General features: G+C 28.5%; 2 protein-coding genes across 2 annotated transcripts in view; both read left to right on the top strand.

The window, feature by feature from the left end:
* LOC126833891 (uncharacterized) overlaps positions 1-17,648 on the top strand; it is a 49,702-nt gene that overhangs the window by 30,042 nt on the left and 2,012 nt on the right. Inside the window, exons 2-6 of the mRNA XM_050565470.1 lie at positions 16,568-16,634; positions 16,728-16,778; positions 16,862-16,888; positions 17,168-17,218; positions 17,611-17,640. Coding sequence (XP_050421427.1) covers positions 16,568-16,634; positions 16,728-16,778; positions 16,862-16,888; positions 17,168-17,218; positions 17,611-17,640 — 226 coding nt within the window. The remainder of the gene's footprint in view (positions 1-16,567; positions 16,635-16,727; positions 16,779-16,861; positions 16,889-17,167; positions 17,219-17,610; positions 17,641-17,648) is intronic.
* LOC126833876 (uncharacterized) lies at positions 1,393-6,971 on the top strand. The gene is made up of 12 exons (XM_050565445.1): positions 1,393-1,478; positions 2,206-2,299; positions 3,775-3,841; positions 3,934-3,984; positions 4,068-4,094; positions 4,401-4,451; positions 4,851-4,880; positions 4,957-4,980; positions 5,090-5,143; positions 5,554-5,583; positions 6,332-6,421; positions 6,599-6,971. The coding sequence occupies exons 2-12, from the start codon at positions 2,297-2,299 to the stop codon at positions 6,829-6,831; spliced, it is 660 nt and encodes a 219-aa protein (XP_050421402.1). The 5' UTR covers positions 1,393-1,478; positions 2,206-2,296; the 3' UTR covers positions 6,832-6,971.

Genomic DNA, 17,648 nt, shown 5'->3' with positions numbered 1-17,648 from the left:
ATACATATGTATTTGTCTATATATCAACAATAAATATTGCAGTTGAAAACGATTTTTCGTAAAACGCGAATATCTAAGCTCTCTGAATGTTAAAATGAATTAAAATATATTGTGACTCTACAACATTAATGATTAACTAAAAAAATCTGTGAATTTGTTTACTTATGATAAGTAGTAATAGAATCTTATTAGACAGTTAATTAAAACTCGTATTGTTTTTTTGTCTTTTTTAAATTTTAACTGTGAAGAAGATTTATTTTTTCTATTTTTGCCACCACCCAATACCAACTAGGTGAAATTTGTAATTTATAGAGTTGCTATTCGAAAGAATTGGTCCAGTACTAAAAAAGTTTCAGTGTATACAGACAAAAAAAAAAAGCCCACATCAAAGTAAAAACAATAGAATCTCTGCTCCGCATCAAAGCTAAAAAAAAATTACATCCAGACAATTATGGTACAATATAGACCAGCCTTCGCTTCTACTACTACTACTACAACTACAAATTTTCTAAGTAACGTTAGTGACGTTATGTACAAATTGTAATAATGTGTAGTTTTAATGTTGTTACATTAATAGAAAATATACATACAATATAAATTTAAGATTTAATTTTGAGTTTCTGAATTTTTTAAATTAAACGTTTCGAAAAAAAATAATGATACATAATCGTATGTATATTATTGAACATAATAAGAAAAATAAATAAAATGTTTGTTCGTAAGAAATTAATTTTAATTATTATGGAGTGTGCTGAAGCGGCTTAAATTATTTTGTATTATTAACAATAACATAATTATTTTTTTACATATTTGTTACTTTCATAATATTTTGTAGAACAAGAAATACTTTTTTCTAAATGCTAATAATTTCTGAAAAATATAAAAATTAATTTTGTTTTTTAACATCATACAAATGTACAATGTTTAGCTGTAAAATTAGTCACATTTCATTAAAATTATAGTATTTTTCCCTTTAGATAGAAGCCATTAACAATAAAAACATACGGAGATGGCAGTTTATTCTTGTAGGGATATCAGAGTTTATTAGCTGAAATTAGCTATTGCTCATTTTCACAATGTATGTGAAATTGCATTAAAAGATCATTTAATATAAGAGTGGAGTCGGATGAAAATTAAATGTTCAATAAAACCCAAAAACAAACGAAGCGGAAAAAAAAATGGTGCGTAGAAAACAAAAACAATCGGAACAAAGGCATCTGTTGAAGCGGCACGGCACGGTAATCTGATACAGTCGGTGGTGGTGGCCATAGGTGAGATGAGGAGGTGGAGTGGTAGTCGAAATGAAACTCAAACATACCGTTTGTGATTACTTAGACTGTTGTTGTGAACAAATATATTCGTTATTCACATTCGTGATAATATAATAAAGGTGTAGGATTAGTCCAACACGTACAAAAATGTATCATACCTAGTTAACTATCCGGATTGTTCAGTTCACAGTAATTCGTTCAAAGTTCGTAGGTACTCTTGATTTAAACTTTTTTTAAAAATATGCGTATTCGGCTTAACTATTAAATGTGGAATAATGTTATAAAACTGTTCTATAAATAATTTTCTAATAAATATACATAATCTTTTTTTTTTACTTACTAAATGTGTTAGTTATCATGTTATTTAATTTTTGAAGGTTTCTCGATAAAAAATTGTCATTGACTATATTTATTATATTATTAAACATTTAATAGGTGAATAATATATGTTTGCATTAGTCTTATTAAATTAGGTAAAATCTCAATGAATGAGTTACAAAACGTTTTTTTTTTAAATACTTATCATTTCTTTAAAATGCTAAAACAATAGAGTTTGAAACTTATTGGCTATATATGCGCAGCTAAAATTTATGTATCAAAAATAATTAATGTAGCATATAAAAATAACCTCAAATATTTTTGTATAGCGCGTATGTCTTTGAAACTAAGCAAGTAAACTAAAATGAAAAAAAGGTTGTTTAATAAAATATAACAACATTTTTAGCACATTAAACTAAAAAAAATAACAGAATTGTTTACAACACCTGTGGCGATTTAAACAAGTAAACATTTAAAATTGTATCATGCAAACATACATTTTACGAAAGACTGCAAACACAATAAAGAAAAAGAAACTAATTATTAAATTTACTTGAAAACTATTTTGATATAAAATCATGTACTTGTATTTTTGCATGTTAAACATTTTATTTAGAAATTATAGTTTCGGTTGATACCCAGTTTTATCGAAAAGTCGCAAAAATATAATTTTAAAACAGTTTAAAATTGGTCTTACAACTGCAAATATGGTAATTACACTCAATATACTATACCTATTCAAATTATCTTTAGTATTATGTAGAGTATTTTATTATGTACAGCACTTTCAGATATACAATACAAAACAAACAAATAAAAAGGTTTCCACCTCACAATATACGAAAAAAAAACATGATGATATTTTTTAGGGTTTTACTGTACTTAAATAGTACAAAATCTTAAAATACATTACGTATCTTTAATTTAAATAAGATAACACACAAAAGTTTGGAAATAACCTATTTATTAGTCAATAAGTTTTTTCGTGCTGAATTCTATGCTTGAAAGAACGGCATTTTTTGTGTGTTTTTTAGGATGTAATTTTTTTTTTTTAAGCTGGCATTTTGAAATATTCTTTAAGAGATCTTTGTGATTTTATAAAATGAAAGTATTGTTCCAATGTTAAAAAAGCCAATACAGTGGGGTCGGGGCATAGTGGGGATGGAGAAGTCACAGGTCTATAGATTTTATTGTAACTGAAAGTGATAAAATCACTTTTAAATAAACGCTTCGATGCGAATCTGTGGATAGTGTGTTCATACCAGTTATAGTGGTTTAGAAGAGGTCGTGGGACCAGCAATAATGTACTTAAAATTTAATATTTAGTCGTGTGCAGGATGGATCCGGTTATGGTTGATCGTCTTTCTATAAAAATGTACTGTCATAGTTACCCATATATCGTAATTAGCAATATAATGAAAATATATTCATTACCTGTTGACTGATGATTCACCCACACATAGCAACCTAGAAACTGACTACGGCCAAAGTGTAAATTTACCCTATTTTTGTGGATTTTCCTAAAGAAAAAAAAAATTTGACTATAGATTTTTGAGAAAATTGTATACGTTATAGTTCCATTTTAGATCTACCTTCGGTCTAATTTTCAGATCTAAATCTCTAAAACTTTGTTTGAAAAATTTAAATAAAGAAAACAATTCTATCCTTTCTAAGGGAAAAGATTTATGATATTTTTTTGTTTTGTTAATGTTTATCGATAGTACTTTATTTGAAGAACAATTCATTTAAATTTGGAATTTTTTCGACTATTTTTAAAAAAGGTTTCGATGGGGAACGGGTGACTTTTTTGAAATGTTGGCCTCTTAAAGTACCTTTCAGGTATGATTTCTGATCTATAGCGTTGCTACACTAAGAAATCGGTTCAGCGGTTTACGAGATATCGTGGGCCCAGACCAAAAAATAACCTAACCAAATAAAAACACATCAAAAACTATACCTTCTTAACTCTGCACCGAAGCTAAAAATATTTAGGTGTAGACACAATAAATCAATAAAAACTTTACACAGATATAAAACCAAACAGTTATTTAGGTATAGGCGTCCCACATGTAATTCTGTTTTCTATCATCTTTTCCCATACCTTCGTACTAAGGTCATTCATTTTATTACTCTATAGTTTCTAGATTCTTGAATAAAATCATTTTATGCTTTTAAATGTTTGCAGGTGAAAACGGAATGTTACTATTTTTTTTTAACACTTACCCTTGTCAGTATTTTGGAATTTTCTGCAGGTAATTATTTCTTTTTTCCACGTGCCTCCTGGTACCTTTCATTGGATAAATAATAATCATATAAAAAAAAACCAAAACAATATTTTTTACAGTTGACTGTTCTGATACCCCTGATGACTATACGAGGGAGGTTAGACATAATAGTCAGTAACAATTTTCTACATACAACATTTAATTTTACTGATAACATACATACTTCTATAAATGTGTTAATGCTTTATTACAGACTATGTCTTAGAACAATGTCAAGAAGGTATGATATGTATAATATAGAAAACTATTTTGTTATGTTCCCTCGAATATTAAATAAATCATAAATAAAAAATGAAATTGTCTATAAGCTGTTCATATAAAGAGTGTAAAAGATGCTTGTTGATGAATACCTGAAAGTTTTTAATACTAAAAGAAATAATTTTCATAATTTACATTAAGAAAAAAAAGGTTGAATGGACGAGTCACTTCCTTGTACAATATGCAGTGACTATTTAACCTTATAGTGTTTTAAGCATTATAATTTATATCATTTACTATAGCTCAAACAATTATTTCTTGATTATAGAACATTTGCCTGATGTGATTGCAGTATTTGTTCGTGGAGAACAACCGATAGGTAATCACAGTTATTTTAAAATATAGTTAAAATAACTAAATATAGTTATACTAACTATATATATAGTTAAATATAAGTGATTTAAAAATGACAATTACAATTTTATATTTATAAAAAATTTTCTGTGTGATAAAACATAAATTATACTCAACATTTGAAATAGAATCGTTATAATAAACAACACAGATGTTATCTCATTCAACTTAACCTCACCGTTACATTTTGTTCTACTCTTGTACATTTACTTGAATTCGGTTATTATAGTATGACATAGTGTCCATTCAATTCAATATACCTAATAAAGCAACATGTGTTTTCCACATCCATCTTTTAATGTATAATAGGATAGAAATTAAAATCCTATTTTATTTAATAATCCATATTTTACTTTACTTACAGAAGATATATCTTATACATTTGCTGTACCAAGTAAAATTATTTTCTACATTTTGTAGACGTATTTTCAAATTCCTTAAGTGTATAATACTATCTTTTTTTATTTCAGACAAAGCAAACCGTCTATCAGATCGTAATCGCCTTTATATATTTTATATTTCTATTAATTTTAATACTTAGAGTCATATACATATATACCATCAATAATCATTTATTTGTATACAATTTTTTTTAAATTTAAGAGTCCATGCGTCGAGAGAGAATACTTCGAAGCCGGCTGAGGTCGTTTATCGGGAGTAAATATACAATATTGTTGATTATCTAGTTATAAATAAAAATGATAAATGTTGTATGTTCAAAGCAATAATGAAGAATTTAGCTTTTGCTTCAAGTTTGGAATCATTATATTTTGACTGTCTCAAATACAATTATGAATGTGTTAAAGCTTTCGTGGATTGTTATATCATTTTTTTATCGCCCTGAAGATGGACTCTGCAATGAGTCCGAAACGTCGGCCCGTAACTATTGACGTGGATATATCCGAAAATCACCCAAATAAAATACATTTTATATCTATAGTTTAAAAGTGGCTTCTAAATTTAGTTTTTAGTTGTTTATTTAAATCTTCGTTATCTTAATTTAAAAGTGACTGTTATAGATAAAATATAAACACCGGGTTTTATAAACCATATTATTTTTCTTACAGCTTTTCCTGACCTCCCTATAACTCGACAAGGTAACTATTGTAATTATTTTGTATTTGTATAATAGGGCAAAGTGTAAAAGTCCCTTTTTTTACACTTTCTTATATTTTTGAGAAAATTCACAAAAAAAATTGCCTTTACATGGGATATGAGGAAAACGTTCCATCCCATATAGATAGAACGTTTTTTATATTTGTTTTGGGTTTATCCACGATTGTCAACAATACATCCCAAACAAAACTAAATAATCCCAAAACTTAAACATTTAAAAGGACGTAGAAGTATTATCGAATGAAGCCGGATTTATACCGGCAAGATCTGTCCATGTTAAGTGTATAGTTTGTCAAACCAAAATGTTTGGATTTATTCAAATTAACATTAACACTTTTATAGATTAACAGTAGAACTTAAAAAACATTGAATAGCTTTAGGATATTGTAGCAGTTTTTTTTTTTATTATTATATACAATTTTATTAGTTTTCTTTGATATTTATGTCGTAAAATAATAAAATATTGTGAATCTTATACTTATTAACAAAAACTTGACTGATAAATCTTGAATGATCCATAACTAGTCACGTCCTAAAGCCATTTGATTCTTATCAACCAAATTTTGATTACTAATACAAATGTTAACACGGTACAATGTTATTGAGTTTCAATACTTATAGTTGAAAAATTGAAAAAATACAGTTCTTAAAAATGTATTTTCATCCCAACTATCAACTTTATTTAAAATGTATAATTTCTTGTTTGTAAACAATACGATTATTTATTAGTTCCAGATGCGAGGTTATTGCCAGATCTTGGAATTAAAAGAAGAGAGACAGTTAGAAATGTTATGGAGGCTGTAATACCAAGACTTTCACGTAAATATTTATATTACATAAAGTGTAATTTATAAAAACTTTTATTTTGACATTATTTATAATGTTGCGTTTTTTTTTTAAATAAAGTTTTAACTTTTTAAGAAATATAATATGTAATGTAATTTATAAAAACATTTTTTACAAATTTAATATTGCAATTTTTTTTTTATTTTTTAGTTGGAACTATGGATAGCAATCTGTGTCGCTCATTAGGATTACTCAGAAGTGTACTAGACCCAGAATCATTTATAAATTCTTTTAATATCAATCTCGGCGTATGTGTCGTAACTTCAACTATAGGCGACACTGTAAAAAGCAGCAAATTCAAGTATGTTGGTGGCGTGATTGTTCAAGTTCAGATCAATGGTACCAATCGAACAGAACCACTATCTTATTCGCGGGCGTGGTGATTTAGACCAGTAATATGTACGATTTATATATTGTTAATGATCATATACAAAATGATATCGTACATTTTAATTCTTTTTAGTATCATAATATAATACTTGAAATAATGTTTTAATACTGCACTTACATACAATTTATAAAAAATATATAATGCACTTCATAATAAATAGTTTTGCTTACAGCTTAAACACGTGATTTTTTAAAATTATTTTAGCTGACTACCTATCATCTTTTCCAATATGCTGTTTCTTTGACATTATTTATTTAGTTATATAGTGTAGTAGTTTATATAGAGTTCAGTACAAACATCTCTTTTTATTAATATTTGTTTTTAAACAATCTTTAAATCAAATAGGTAAAAATATTCAGTAGACACATACATTGGAACTATGTATGTATTTTTATAGCAGATATACATAAATTTAGTTTTTATAATTATACAAGTACTCCCACTATGGATGAAAACACCACCCATCCATCGAATTTACCAAAGCCGCATAATACGTCTGACTAAAAAACTTTTAATCGCGGATATGTTATCTCCATTGACTTATTTTTTATCTCTTATCTCTTTTATCTCTCTTCTCTTATCTATTTTATTTCTAAGTGTAAGTTTAACGTGAAAATGGCGACATGAAATTTATTGTATACAGCTCAATTACATATCCATGTTAAAATGTAGTAAACAAGTATAGCATATTGATCGGTGTAAATAAATTGTCTAGAAACAAATATTTTAAGAACGCAATTTAGGGAATAGCTTGGTGCTAATAATCTAACTATGTAAGCCTGAATTTCAAATTGCATTTAAAAATAAACTATATCTGAGCGCAAGGCAGTGCGCCGGCCAAGTTCCAGCAATACCTGTGTATCTTTACACGAACCAATTCACCCAGTTTTTCTAACCCACATTACTCTGTTTTTTCTTAAGATAAGCTTTTGAAATTTGAATCATGAATTAAAATCATGTAGCTTAAGACACTGTAAGAATATGAGTTTTTAATGTTCAGCCCATTCAAAATGGGAGGATTTCAAAATTTGCATTTTTGTTACTGACTGACTGACTCAATAACTCACTCACTCATCATCAAAATTATAAGACCTTTCATGTATAGGTGGAAATGTGAAATTTGGCACAAAGGTGGGTCTTATAGTGTCAATAAAGGAAAAAACCTGAAAATTGCAGTATTCCCAAAACGAATGCGCTGGGTGGGGATTAATGACCTTCACCGCGCTACTGCCGGTACAGGGTGCTGTTGATTCCCATGTCTCTAGTCAGCTATCATTTGTTCGTAGTTTGTGTCTTTTTTAATTCATGTCCACATGTATGGCAGTGGGGCAGTGTTCTTTGTTCTTATAACATTTGTCACGTGGTTTATTATAAAGTATAATTGTACACCTAAACGTTTAAGTTTTGTTAATACTGAACTAGATTTATAGTGGCTACTCATATAAATTCTAGCTTGACTACAATAAATTCTATTTAATTCTAATAAATTAAATTAATTTAATAACTACTTATAATAATAATTATTATTTTTATAATATAAAGCTGTCCCAACCCGGCGTTGCCCGAGATTTATTTTGCCTGGACTGAGTAAAATAATTACAAATAAGTCAGTTCTTGAGGCTGTATATTGTGAAGCTTTAGCATACCCCGTCCCGGCTTTTTTTGGATCTACATATGTACGTTACATTGTATTGATTATGTCTCCCTAATACTCAGGGGTCCCAGTCCCAGACCCAGATCTAGTCCCAATTGTGAAAAGCGTCCCCAGAATCGTGGTACATAGAACTGTCATTTCTGAAGCTCGTAATGCCCTTTTCTTTCGTGTTTGAGATGTAGATCGACTAATCGATTGACGTTTGGGGGGCATAACATAAAATGAATCATCATTCTGCTCTTTTATTTGTATTGCTTAACACTTGGCCAGTTTCTGAATTAAGCATGAAACATCATTATCAAATGTACTCACTTAGGAGTTATGTGTGTGATGGAAAGAAGAGAACTCAGAAAAAAAGAACAAGCTTTAGATCCCCTCTCGATAAAGTCAACCAACCAAAGTGGTGGTATCTACATTGCGGACAGGTCTGTTATATGCCTCATTCAGAAAGGTCATGTTTCATTCACAAACTGGCCAAGTGTTAAGCAATACAAATTAAAGAGCAGTGTTGCTCATGAAATTAGGAGTGAAGTGTGGTTATGAACTAAAGAAAGAGCAGACTTGGTCACGATGTAGATATCACTACTTTGATAGGCTGACATTTTTGGAAGGGGGGTCTGGAACTTGGTCTTTTTTCACTGTTAGGTATTTGTTGGGGATAACGATACTACAGGAAATAGCACATTTTGAACCAAAAACGGAAATAACATGTTTTGGAAAAATAATTGGAAATAACACGTTATGAATTATTAAAAATTGTCTTTGTATACTTCTAACATAGGAGTTAATACGTTTTGACACCAATTGGGAAATAGTAAATTTTGAAAAAAAATAAGGTCAAATTAATTAGGTCAATGTTGGCTTTATTTTGTTTTAATTAGTGAGCACAATTTTATGTTTGCTTGTAATATTGTCCTTGGAACATTATATACTGTATACCCACAGTTTTTTTGCTTTAAAGTTTGTAAATTTAAAAAAATATGTTTACCCGTTTTCACAACTGTTCGATCAATACACAAACATATTTAAAAATCATAAAAAACAAGTTTTTTTTCTTCTTAAAACCGCATGTTTTAACAAAAATACTGTACGACGTTAAAGTTACAATAATTCGAATAGTTATTTATTTTAAAGTGTGAATATTACAGCAGCCGTGTAGTTGCTGAATTATTAAAGAAATATAGTATATATTTGGTTATATACTATAAGTGACAATTACATTTATGAGGATGTCCAGTCATTGCAATAAATTTAATTGAAAATTTTCCACGACAGTTTCCTTCTACTATAAATATATGGAAAAAATTAAGATTTCACAATTGTTTCTTCTCATAACATTAGAAATGTATTGTCATGTCATCTATCTCTAACAACACTCTCTCCCTTTATCTGATCATAAACCCTCTACCTAAAAGAGCATTAGCTAGCATATTATTACTATAAGCACTTTTAAATTATGTAACCAAATAATATCATCCCTCAAATGATAGCTTTATGATGAATTTATCGTAACGATATTTTCCAACTGCTAATCGGAGCAATAAACATCTATTTACTTTTGTTAAGTTCTTAAAAGGAAATAACTTGATAAAAAAGCCAAAATATAGTGTATTTTATTTTGTACGGAAACGTCAGAATAATAAAATATCTACGGTAAACATAAAACCACTAGGTACAAAGTAGTGTATATTATAAACTGGACTGAACTCCGAATTTAGGTAGTTTCCAACATCCGGTTTCTTTATTCTTGAAGTGACAAATTACCCGGATATATTTATTTAGGCCAATTTGGAGAATAAAACAACTGTTAGAAAACATGTACTTTTACCGTCTACTTTTATAACATATTTTATAAACCGCAACTATTTTGTCAGTTAGGATAAGTTAATTAAAATTCAGATCTGTAAACTGATTTGAATTAATATTAAATGTGATAAATTCGGACGTCCCCATCAATGATGAAAATATATTTGATTTAAACTGTAAGAAAGAAGATTACTTGGGTGACCTTCAACGATTAAGATAAATTTGATTTGGTCTGCTTTAACCCATTAGTCAATTTATAAGAATTGTAAATCATTTGGTTTCGATTTTTGTAAAGAAGGATGATATAGTAATACATTTGTTAAGGTGTTATTAAAAAACTAGTTCCGCAATAACAAAACACCATTTTTTAAATTTTAGCCTGATATTTGTCTACAAGACTTTAAAGATGTAGCGCTATTACTATGATAGTTAAAAATCGCTATAATACTACTCAGCTCCGCATAGTAAATACAATTCAACTAAATACAGATGTTACCATTTAAGTTTAAAAAGTTGAATTATAAACCAAATAACACTGTTATAATAATTTATAAATTCCATCTATTAAGTATACTATTTGCATATGTATAATTACATGAAATTACTTAGATGGATAGAGTTTAATGATTACATGAAAATCATGTAAATTTAGGTCAATATATTTAAACAAAATTGATACAAAATCTGGGACAATCGGTTTCTTTATTTGTTTTTTTAGCAGTAGTTTGTGGTTTTGAAATTAAACTTAAAGTAGACGGCAGCTGGTTTACGTTGTAAATGTTTTTTTGTATTTATTCTATTAAAATAATATTTTCGCAGACAAAAATAATAAACACTAGGACGTGAAGCGAAGAAAAACAATATATCTGTTTTAATGTTTTATTACATTTTTATGGGTCAGCTACTGTATAAACATAGTTCTTTTTCGTTTAAATTTGTAAATTAAAAAAATTATATATATGTTTAACATGTGTTTTAGCAAAAACTATGTAAGGCGTTTAAAGTTACAATTGGAATAGAAAATTATTCTTGTTTGTGAATATTACAGCAGCCTTGAAGTTGCTGAATTATTGAAAAAAATAGTAAATTTTGGGTTATATACTGAAAGGGTATATTATCATTATTAATAATTGTTTACCTTAGACTTCTTTACATAATTTTTTGTTCTTATAACCTAAGAAAATAATCGAAATTCAATTTGTCTGATCATCCTTCTCCCCTCCTCAAAAAAGTATTAGTGTCATATTTTTTCATATAATCTTCAATTATCTAAAACTATTTTACGAAGAGAATCAAATAATATACACACGATTCACGACCACGGCATTTCTTATGTCTTTAATAGGAAATAACTTGATCAAAAAGTCAACCTACAGTGTATTACATTTTGCGCGGATATTTATAGACGATATAATCATGTTTGCCAAAAATCTAGACGACCATTCTCAGAAATTCACTGAAATCTTTGATAGGCTGAGGCAATAAAACCTCAAGTTACAGCCCATCAAATGCGAATTTATCCGAAAAGAAACCTAGTACTCAGTTCATCTTATCACAGACCAAGGCGTAAAGCCTGACTTGAGGAATAACGAATGTGTTCAGAACTTTCCCACACCTAAAAACGTTAAAGAAATCAAGTTCTCTCTCGGATTACTCGGCTATTATCGGGGTTTTATCAAGAACTATGGAGATATTGCAAAATCATTAACAGCCCTCTTGAAAAAGGACGCCATTTTTATTTGGAGTGACATATGCGATGAATCTTTTCAGACTCTCAAGTGCGTACTTACACAGGCTCCAATCCTTTAGTATCCTTATTTTGAGAAACCTTTTGTCCTCGCTTGTGATGTTTGTAACTACGCTGTTGGTTGCATCTTATCTTAAGGTCCTATAGGAAAGGATTTATCTATTGCGTTCGCATCCAGAACATTAAATAAAGCGGAACAAAATTACAACACCACCGAAAAGAATTAACTAGTACTGTATGGGGTGTGAAACAATTTCGTCCGTACCTCTTTGGAAAGAAATTTATAATTGTCACACATCATCGCGCACTTACGTCGTTATTTAATCTCAAAGACCCTGAATCACGATTGATCAGATAGAGATTAAAACTAGAACAGTTTTAGTATACAGTGAAATACAAAAAAGGAACACAATATACCAATGCTGACGCATTAAGTAGGATTCATCAGGTAATTACTCGTTAATCTAGAAACTCCAGAACAATCACTTAATCAAGATACTCCAGAACAATCACTTATTCCAGAAACTCCAGAACAACCAGAAGAGCCTCCACATTCCGAAATCACTGAAAATATAGCAGAATCTCAATATCTACATGTGTCGTTACTCCATACTCCTTAAAACTACTGTGGAAATTAGTGAAAACCTATTCGATGCACCTTCAGACTATCATTTCACACTGTGTCCAAATATTTCAAATTGTCCAAAGAAATCGCTTTTGAATTTCGTCGAAAATATGGACAGTTATCTTCTTAAGAAAACAAGGAAAAAATATATTTGAAATCGCTTACCTCAAAAACACTCAAATCGGTTTGTTCTCTACATTTTGACGGGATTGTTTTTACGGCATTACAAAATCTCCAAATATTTTGTATCGAATATCAAATAGAAAAGTTAGCCTTACCTAAGATAAGATTTGCCTTAGATCGATTAGATTGGTTGAATGTCCGATCTATGATCAACTTTATTTTCAGATACTCTAATATTTAAATTCGTCATTACTCTCTGGACGAATATTCCACAGAAGAGAAACTTCAGATTATCCAAGAATATCACATAATGTTATTAGGTAATCATCAAGGCATATCACGAACCCTCAAACGCTTAAAGAAACATCACACATGGATCGGTATGAATCACGATGTAGCTGAGTTCATCCAAAAGTGTACCTCTTGCCAGAAAAACAAAATCATTAATAGTCATGTAAAGGCCCCGATGGTTATCACCACTAATTCCTTAAAGCCCTTTGAAAAAATTTTCACAGATGTCGTCGGTCCACTTCCTCGTACTCATCTCAACCACGCCTACATCCTAACTCTACAAGATGACCCGAAAAATTTTCCATGTTCAGTCGCCATAAATAAATAACATATTTATGCTGTATACTAACCCCTTAAAAAAATTATGTGGATTGCTAATACTAAACACTCATTCCATTTGCCTTCCATTATTATTTTTGTTGTTTCAGTTTTGACTTATTTATACTCTAATTTTTAATTTATGAATTTTATCGTTTATAATTGTATTTAACAGGAATGTGAGCTCTAACTCAACAGAGTATAACAAAAAGTCTTCCCCTAGATGTGTTGGAAACTGTTTCTTTTTTTTGCGTAGTTTAATACTTAATCTCTGAATTTTAAAATGAATTAAGATATATTGTGACTCTACAACATTAATGATTTACTCAAAAATTCTGCGAATTTGTGTACTTATAATAATTAGTAATAAAAACTTATTAGACAATTAGAATGGTTTTTTTGTTTTTTTTTAAATTTTAACTGTGAAGAAGAATTATTTTTTCTACTATTGCCACCCCCCAATACCAATTAGATGAAATTTGTAATTTATAGAGTTGCTATTCAAAGGAATTGGTCCAGTATTAAAAAGTTACAATGTATGCAGACAAAAAAAAAGCCCACATCAAAGTAAAACCAATAGAATCTCTGCTCCGCATCAAAGCTAAAAAAAATTATATCTAGACAATTGTGGTACAATATGGACCAGCCTACACTACTACTATTACTAAAATTACAATTTTTCTAAGTAACGTCAGTGTCGTTATGTACAAATGGTTATAATGTGTAGTAATCATTTTTGAAAAACATTTAAAAAAAATGTTTTCTAACATCACACAAATGTACAATGCTTTAGCATAATGTAATATAAGTTACATTTCATTATAATTATAGTATTTTCCCCATTAGATAGAAGCCTTTAACAATAAAAACATATGGAGATAGCAGTTTATTCTTGTAGGAATATCAGAGTTTACTAGCTTAAATGAGCTATTGCTCATTTACACAATGTATGTGAAATTGCAGGTAGCTCAATACAAGAGTGGAGATGGAGTAAAAATAAATGTTCAATAAAATCCAAAAACAAAGAAGCGGCAAAAAAAAAAAAAATGGTGCGTTGAAAACAAAAACAATCGGTACAGAGGCAACCGAAGCGGCAAGGCACAATAATCTTATACAGTCGGTAGTGGTGGTCATAGGTGGTGATGAGGAGGTAGAGTGGTAGTCTAAATAAAACTCAAACATACTGTTTGTGATTACTTAGGCTGTTGTTGTACACAAAAAATATTCATTATACACATTCGTCATAATATAAGTATTAGTCCAACATGTAAGTGTATCATACCTAGTTAACCATCCGGATTGTTCAGTTCTCAGTAAATCGTTCAAAGTTCGTAGGTACTCATGATTTAAATTTTTGAATAAAATATGCGTAATCGGGTTTACTATTAAATGTGGAATAATGTTATAAAACTGTTCTATAAATAATTTTCTAATAAATATACATAATCTTTTTTTTTACTTACTAAATGTGTTAGTTATCATGTTATTTAATTTTTGAAGGTTTCTCGATAAAAAAATTGTCATTGACTATATTTATTATATTATTATACATTTATTAGGTAAATAATATATGTTTGCATTAATTTTATTAAATTAGGTAAAATCTCAATAAATGAATTATAAAACGTGTTTTTTTTTAATACTTATCATTTCTTTAAAATGCTAAAACAATAGAGCTTTGAACTTATTGGCTTTATATGCGTAGCTAAAACTTATGTAACAAAAATAAATAATGCAGCATATAAAAAACAACCTCAAATATTTTTTTAACCACGTATGCCTTTTAACTAAGCAAGTAAACTAAAATGAAAAAAGGTTGTTTAATAATTTATAACAACATATTTAGCATATTAAACTAAAAAAAAATAACAGAATTGTTTACAACACCTGTGGCGATTTAAACAAGTAAAACATTTAAAATTTTTATGATGCAAACATACATTTTACGAAAGACTGCAAACACAATAAAGAAAAAGGAACTGATTATAAAATTCAATACATAACTATTTTAATATGTAATCATGTACACATATTTTTGCATGTTGAACATTTTATTTAGATATTATTGTTTCGGTTGATACGCAGTTTTATCGAAAAGTCGCAAGGATATCATTTTAAAACAGTTTAAAAACTGATATTTGCCTTGTACGTTCAATAATTTAAGGAACACTGTAAAACATCAAATATGGCAAGTACATTCAATAAACAATACCAATTTAAATAATCTTTAGTGTTTTTAGAATTTTTTTTTTATGTACAGCACTTTCAGATATACAACAAAAAACAAACAAATGAAAAATTTTTCACCTCATATACAAAAAAAAACTTGATGATATTTTCTAGGGTTTTACTGTACTTAAATGGTACTAAATCTTAAAATGTATTACGTATCTTTAATTTCAGTAAGACAACACACAAAAATTTGGAAATAACCTATTTATTAATCAATAAGTTATTTCGTGCTGTCATTCTATGCTTATAGGAACGGCATTATTTTTGTGTTTTCCTGGATGTAATTTTTTTTTTAAGTTGGCCATTTGAAATATTTTTTTAAGAGATCATCGTGATTTTATGACATGAAAGTTTTGTTCCAGTGTTAAAAAATATTTAGGTATAGACTCAATAAACCAAAAAACTTTACACAGATATAAAACCAAACTGGTATTTAGATATAGTTGTCTCACTTGTAATTCTGTTTTCTATCATCTATTCCCAAATCTTCGTACTAAGTCATTCATTTTATTACTCTATAGTTTCTAGATTTTTGTAAAATCTACCCTGCCTTTTAATTTAGTTACCACATAACTCCCTCTATTCTACTGGCATTTCCCTTCTACTAGTGTATAATTAAAAATGTATATGCATACATCCCTAACATTTTCCTGCACCACTAGTATTACAGCTTTTTTTGATGTTCATTGCTCTCACAGGACACCACATTTTCTTGTCATTAACTAAACCTATCAGACCTTCGCCCCACGAAACATTTAAATATTACACATGTATGCTCATCATTAAAGAGAACACAAAAAAAATTAAAATGTAAAACACATCATAATACTCTTAATAAAAAAACCTTTATATCTCCGCATTGGAGCTACATAAACTTTAATTGGCAACAGTGTCTAAAATAAAATATTTGTATGCTTTTCATTGTTTTGCAGATGAAAACGGTATGTTACTGTTTTATTTTATCACTCACACTTGTCAGTTTTTTTTTATTTGCTGCAGGTAATTATTTCTTTTTTACACGTGCCTCCTAATACCTTTGATTGGATAAATAATAATCATACAAAAAAAAACCAAATCAATATTTTTTTTCAGTTGACTGTTCTGTTTTTCCTGATCCTTATACGAAGGAGGTTAGACTTAATAGTCAGTAACAATTATCTCCATACAACATTTAATTTTAATGTTAACATACATATTTTTATACTTGTGTTAATGATTAATTACAGACTTTGCCTTCGAAAATTGTCAAGGAAGTATGATTTGTATAATGTATAAAACTATCTTGTTATGTTCCCCCGAATATTAAATACATTGTTAACTAAAAATTACAATTTCTGAACTAAACCTGAAAGTTTATAGTAATAAAAGAAACAATTTTCCTAATTGACATAAAGAAAATTAAGGTTGGAAGGTTAAATCACTTCCTTGGATAATATGCAGTGACTATTTAACCTTATAGAGATATAAGCATTTAAAAAGCATTATGTATTATGTATTTTGTTATAGCTCAAACAATTATTTGTTGATTCTAGAAATTATGGCTGATTTAATTAGAAAATTTGTTTGTAAAGAAGTACCGATGGGTAATCAAAGTTATTATAAAAATATAAAGAAAATAAAGATGAACTTGCTTCGTTTAAGAATAAAATATTTAAAAGTGATTTAAGAATTTTAAGAGAATTTTGTTTTTATGTAAATTTTTCTGTGTTGTAAATCATAAATTATACTCAACAATCGAAATGGATCTTTATGATAAACAACACAGATGTTTTCTAATTCAACCTATACTCACCATTATATTTTGTTCTACTTGGTACATTTACTTGAATTCGGTTATTTTAGTATCATAGTGTCCACTCAATTCAATATACCTAATAAAGGAACATGTGTTTTCCACCTCCATCTTCTAATGTATAATAGGATAGAAATTAAAAACCTATTTTATTTAATAATCCATATTTTACTATACTTTCAGAAGATATATCTTATATATTTGCTGTACCAGGTAACATT

The sequence above is a fragment of the Adelges cooleyi genome, unplaced genomic scaffold (assembly GCF_023614345.1).
Source record: "Adelges cooleyi isolate 19-005CV unplaced genomic scaffold, UGA_ACOO_1.1 ACOO_flye_CR_arks_rails_tigmint_CR_PRNA_1, whole genome shotgun sequence".
Classification (NCBI taxonomy): domain Eukaryota; kingdom Metazoa; phylum Arthropoda; class Insecta; order Hemiptera; family Adelgidae; genus Adelges; species Adelges cooleyi.
This window is presented reverse-complemented; position numbering and strand designations above follow the sequence as displayed.